This window comes from Hakea prostrata, chromosome 2, assembly GCF_041222555.1.
Source record: "Hakea prostrata isolate BN-2017 chromosome 2, UWA_Hpros_2, whole genome shotgun sequence".
NCBI classification, from domain to species: domain Eukaryota; kingdom Viridiplantae; phylum Streptophyta; class Magnoliopsida; order Proteales; family Proteaceae; genus Hakea; species Hakea prostrata.
This window is the reverse complement of record NC_142601.1, coordinates 17,253,662-17,259,008: the sequence shown is the minus strand read 5'-3', so window position 1 is coordinate 17,259,008 and position 5,347 is coordinate 17,253,662. Positions and strand designations below refer to the sequence as shown.

General features: G+C 38.0%; 1 protein-coding gene across 1 annotated transcript; it reads left to right on the top strand.

Moving 5' to 3' along the window:
- The first annotated feature begins 510 nt into the window (after positions 1-510).
- LOC149023906 (laccase-4-like) lies at positions 511-4,046 on the top strand. The gene is made up of 6 exons (XM_089144354.1): positions 511-672; positions 1,769-1,920; positions 1,997-2,241; positions 2,342-2,470; positions 2,578-3,513; positions 3,608-4,046. Exons 1-6 carry the CDS (start codon positions 586-588, stop codon positions 3,736-3,738), a joined length of 1,680 nt encoding a protein of 559 aa, XP_089000480.1. The 5' UTR covers positions 511-585; the 3' UTR covers positions 3,739-4,046.
- Positions 4,047-5,347: the final 1,301 nt, after the last annotated feature.

The following is a 5,347-nucleotide window of genomic DNA, read 5'->3' as shown; positions in this document are numbered from 1 at the left end:
ATTAGTGGGAATATACTTTTTTGGGCTGGGAATTTTTTATATTCAGACATGCAAAAATGAGACACATTCACTATTTTAGTAGATTATGGACCATGCGTATTTGATTGCTTAAGTTTTCTCTTAACCATGGTTCATTTTCATGAAAAGGAAAGAATTTAAAAAACAAAATAAAATAGAAGAATTTTTTTTTTTTGGTAAAAATTCAGTATGGATGTATATATTGTGGGCATTTTCTCTGATAATCAAGCATTCCCAAGATGGATTATTTTAAGACTCTAATGAACATAGATTTGAAAACTGAGAACAAGAGATTAATAGCTTACCTGAAATGAATAATATTTAAAAGAAAATGGAACTACTTTATGTAATATGCAAGAAAACAAGGAAGGCAAAGACCAGATTCCTACTTCCTTCTGCAACCAATCTTGTTATTAAAGGATCACTCACTCACCTAACTAGGAAAAATGACATGTTAGCAAGAATCCTATCTCTTTATAAGCTTGCGTTGGCCAGTCATTCCTGAATACAGCAGCAGGAGAAATTCACAGAGAAGCAAACAAAAGAATAGAGAGAAGAAAGTGAGAGATGACAACATGGGTTCGGGTCTTGCTGCTGGTGGCTTGCTTGTTTCCTGCAATGGTTGAGGGTATGGTTCGGCATTACAAGTTCAATGTAAGTAAAGAATGTCTTCGCTTCTGTTTTAACTTGTAGGTTTAGCTAGTGAATGCTGTTGAGTTAAAGCATTTTGTCTGTTAAAGAGTCTCTGAAGCTGCACTTCATCTTCTTTCTGTGTTTGGAGGTTAAATTTTGTGGCCAACCCAACATAGGAATAAGTATGATTACCCAAAAAAAAAAAAAAAATGGAATTATTATGTAAAGAACAAGGAAGACATACACGCACATAGAGAAGTGCTAGTGTAAGCAACATTCTTGGATAGTGAATGTTATCTATTAAATTTAGAGAGGTTTTCCTAAAGTCCGGTTTTTCTACCCTTGAACCCTTCCCATTTTGATCCCTCATCACCATATATTTATGGGGAATTCACTTTATCCGTGTTTAAATGTGAGTCCTCTTGGAAGTGTAGTCAAACGGTACAAATGACGGGTAGAGGATCTCAGTTTGGTTTTGTCCACTAATTGTATGAGATTCTACCAAAAAAAAAAAAACTAATTGTATGCGAAGCTTTCATGTCGTAACGACTATTTTTTTAAGTTGCATCATTTCTTAGAACTAAACCTTTTTAAACGTTTTTGTCTTGGTGATTGTCTTTCTTTGCCCCGAACACCAACCCACTGAAAATGACTCTCATACGCTTCTATATAATACCTTCACTCTCACTCACTCGTTGGTGTTTTAACTATTTTATCATATAAGATTTTCTCGAACTTACTACCTTTACATAGGAAATTACTAGCTACGACCGTATGTGCTAGAAATACTTTTATACTTGCTTTATTTTCTATATTTAAATCCCATATCAGCCATGTTAAAAATCTTCCCTACACAGAAGAAGTAATATAATTTTTTAATAATCGCCATTTGAAGCAACCTTGAAGCTCAGTTTGTCTTTTCATCATTTTTGTGTAGACCTTTTATCTAATCGTACATAGCATGCACCAAACCAAGAAGGAAAATAGTAATGTAAAAAGTGCTTGGTAGAGACACCAAACAGCCAAAAATTAAATATGTAAATAAAAAAAAATTTGGAGAAAAAATAAAAAGAAACGAAATAATGCTTAGCCTGTGAATTGTGGCTATTTTACACAGGTGGTGATGAGGAACACTACTAAGCTCTGTTCGAGCAAGCCTATTGTCTCCGTTAACGGCCGTTTCCCAGGGCCCACACTTTATGCTAGGGAAGATGATACCGTCCTCGTCAAGGTCGTCAACCACGTCAAATATAACGTTACAATTCACTGGTAAGAACCTCTCAAATGACCATTTTGCCCCAATCAATTCACTAAAGTATATCACTCAAATCTACTTTAACGGCAGGCATGGGATCCGACAGCTTCGGACGGGTTGGGCCGATGGACCGGCATACATAACACAGTGCCCGATCCAGCCGGGTCAAAGCTACACCTACAACTTCACAATCACAGGCCAAAGAGGAACACTTCTATATCATGCACACATCCTTTGGCTAAGAGCAACGCTCCATGGTGGCATTGTCATCTTGCCCAAGCTTGGTGTTCCTTACCCATACCCGAAACCCGACAAGGAAAAGGTTATCGTACTAGGTGAGCTCTCAGTTTCTTTCATGTTTTTTGCCCGATATCCATGGGTTTTGCCTCATATTTGTTGGTTTCTTTCCGTTACCGGGTTGGGTCGGTTTTTCAGGCGAATGGTGGAAATCGGACACTGAAGCAGTGATCAATCAGGCAATGCAAGCCGGTTTAGCACCAAATGTCTCAGATGCACATACAATTAATGGCCACCCAGGACTATTATCACCTTGCCCTTCACAAGGTATTATCAAATAGAATGTTGTTCTCCTTCATGAAAAGCGAATTTTTTTTTTATTATTTAAGTATACATTTTTTATTTTGAATCTAACGTACCACGACCATGAATAGGAGGAGGAATGAAGCTACAAGTAGATAGTGGCAAGACATACATGCTTCGCATCATTAACGCTGCACTCAACGAAGAACTCTTCTTCAAAGTGGCCGGACATAATCTCACGGTGGTCGAAGTTGATGCCACATACACCAAGCCCTTCACCATAGACACTATACTCATTGCCCCTGGCCAGACCACAAATGTTCTTCTAAGCACCAATCGACGAGCCGGCAAGTATCTCATCACCGTCTCTCCTTTCATGGACTCACCAATCGCGGTCGACAACGTGACTGCGACCGCTACCGTACACTACTCCGGCACTCTATCCACTACAACCACCATCCTCACCAACCCTCCACCACAAAATGCAACCCCTGTTGCCAACAAATTCATCAATTCTCTTCTTAGCTTAAACTCCAAAAAATACCCAGCTAAGGTACCATTGAAGGTGGATCACAGTCTTTTCTTCACTGTTGGTTTGGGTGTTAACCCTTGTTCATCTTGTGTTAATGGAAGCAGAGTAGTGGCAGCCATTAACAATGTTAGCTTTGTCATGCCAACCTATGCTCTGCTTCAAGCACATTACTTCAACAAAAGTGGAGTCTTTACTACTGATTTCCCTGGAAACCCACCCATTGCTTTCAATTACTCAGGTAATCCACCTGGTACTGCACCTGCAAACATGCAAACCCAAAACGGAACAAGACTTTATAGGTTGCCTTACAATGCAACTGTACAGCTTGTTTTACAAGACACAGGGATTATAGCTCCAGAGAACCATCCTATCCATCTTCATGGCTTCAATTTCTTCCAAGTTGGAAAAGGACTCGGGAATTTCAATCCTAAAAAAGATCCCAAAAATTTTAATCTTGTTGACCCAGTTGAGAGAAATACAATTGGAGTACCATCAGGTGGTTGGACTGCTATCAGATTCAGAGCTGACAATCCAGGTAAATAAACTCAGATTTCTCATCTCTGATCGGAACTTTTTATTTCAATTTCAAGACTAATAAGATTGATGACATTCCTTCTTATACTATGTAGGTGTCTGGTTCATGCATTGTCATCTAGAAGTGCACACTACATGGGGACTTAAAATGGCATTCCTTGTCGACAATGGCAAAGGCCCGAAAGAATCACTTCTACCACCTCCAAGTGACCTTCCAACTTGTTAAAGCTGAGCCAGAGGCTGTTCATGTTCAGTTAATTTTGAGTTGGTTGTTCTTGGAATGAAGAACAAACCACAATGAACTAGAAGAAAAAGAAGAAGAAGAAGTCATTGCAAATTTAATAAGCAATTGAGGTTTTGAAGATATCAGAGAAAGGTGCTGAAGAAGAGTTCAATAAAAACAGAGCAAGCACTTTTTTTTTTCTTTCTTTTTTTTCTAATTTTCTTCCTGGATTTTTTTGTTTTCACCATTGTATACTTGGATGTCTTCGTGTAAGCACACATACTATTTAATTCTATTTCCAAATTTTCTTATTTTTGCCTTCACCAGCACTTGTACTAATGTCTCCAGACAGCTAAAAGACCTTCCTTCTTTACCAATGGAGGTTAGGGTTTGTTAAACCGCATAGGCTCGATGTGAGAACTATGACAACTATATATAAGAATATAAAAGTGATACAAAAAGTTACACTAGTGTATAATAAAAGATTACAACACACGTATTTTATACAATGTAACTAAGAGTCTAAGACCCTCTGCAAAGTAAAACGTGAGTTTGGAGCGAAGACATGTAAATCATGCAACAAAGAGGCTTTTTGTGAGAATATTCGCAAGTTGATATGAAGTGGATATGTAACGAACACAGAGATCTTTCTTAGAGACATTATCTTGAATGAAATGAAAGTCCACCTCGATATGCTTGGTACGGAAATGAAAGTCGGGGTTTGCAAATAGATATGTTGCACTAATGTTATCACACAAAAAAATGGGAGGAGATGACTGGATGGCACCCAACTCTGATAAAAGTGACTAAACCCAAGTTAGTTCAATAGTAGAAATTGCCAAGGCTCAGTACTCACTCTTAGTAGTAGATCTAGCCACCATTGTTTGTTTATGAGATTGTTAAGAAATCAAGTTGTCTCCAAGAAAAATGAGAATATCCTTTAGTGAACTTGCAATTATCTGGACAGCAGCCCGCCCAATTGGCGTCAGTGAAAGCCATGAGGGAACTCAGAAGATGGAGTCAAGTGTAAGCCATATAAATTAGGGAAATTTATCTGAGACAAAAATGGACCATCCATTTCCTTGTAGATGTGTGACATGTGTCCCAACATTACATCAAATGGTTGAAATCCATTTATAAATCACATCAAAGAGTCATTTAGCCACCAAACTTGACTCAACATAAATTTTTTAGCCCCTCTAGATAGAAAATGAGCATGACTATTGTTTAACCTATTTACATGACAAAACTGAAGATCACGAAAATGAGATTTTAAACTTATTACATCTCCTAAAATACCAACACTAACCCAATCTAATGATTGAGCAACCCATTAAGGGAAGAAATAGAAACCAAACAATCTGAAAGGATCACCACATGGGAGAGTTGAAGGGAAATAGCTAAATAAATAGAGTCTATTATGGCCTCACACTCTACGGCTAAAGCTGAAAAAAAAAACTTACAACAGACTTTGCCATTACAATGTTGCCATAGGATCCCACATCAAACACCCTCGACCACTGATCTTTGCTAGCGTCCCATGCTCCATCACATAAAACTTTGTAACGCATTTCTAGTGAATGAGGAGGTGACATAAAAATTGATTGCATCC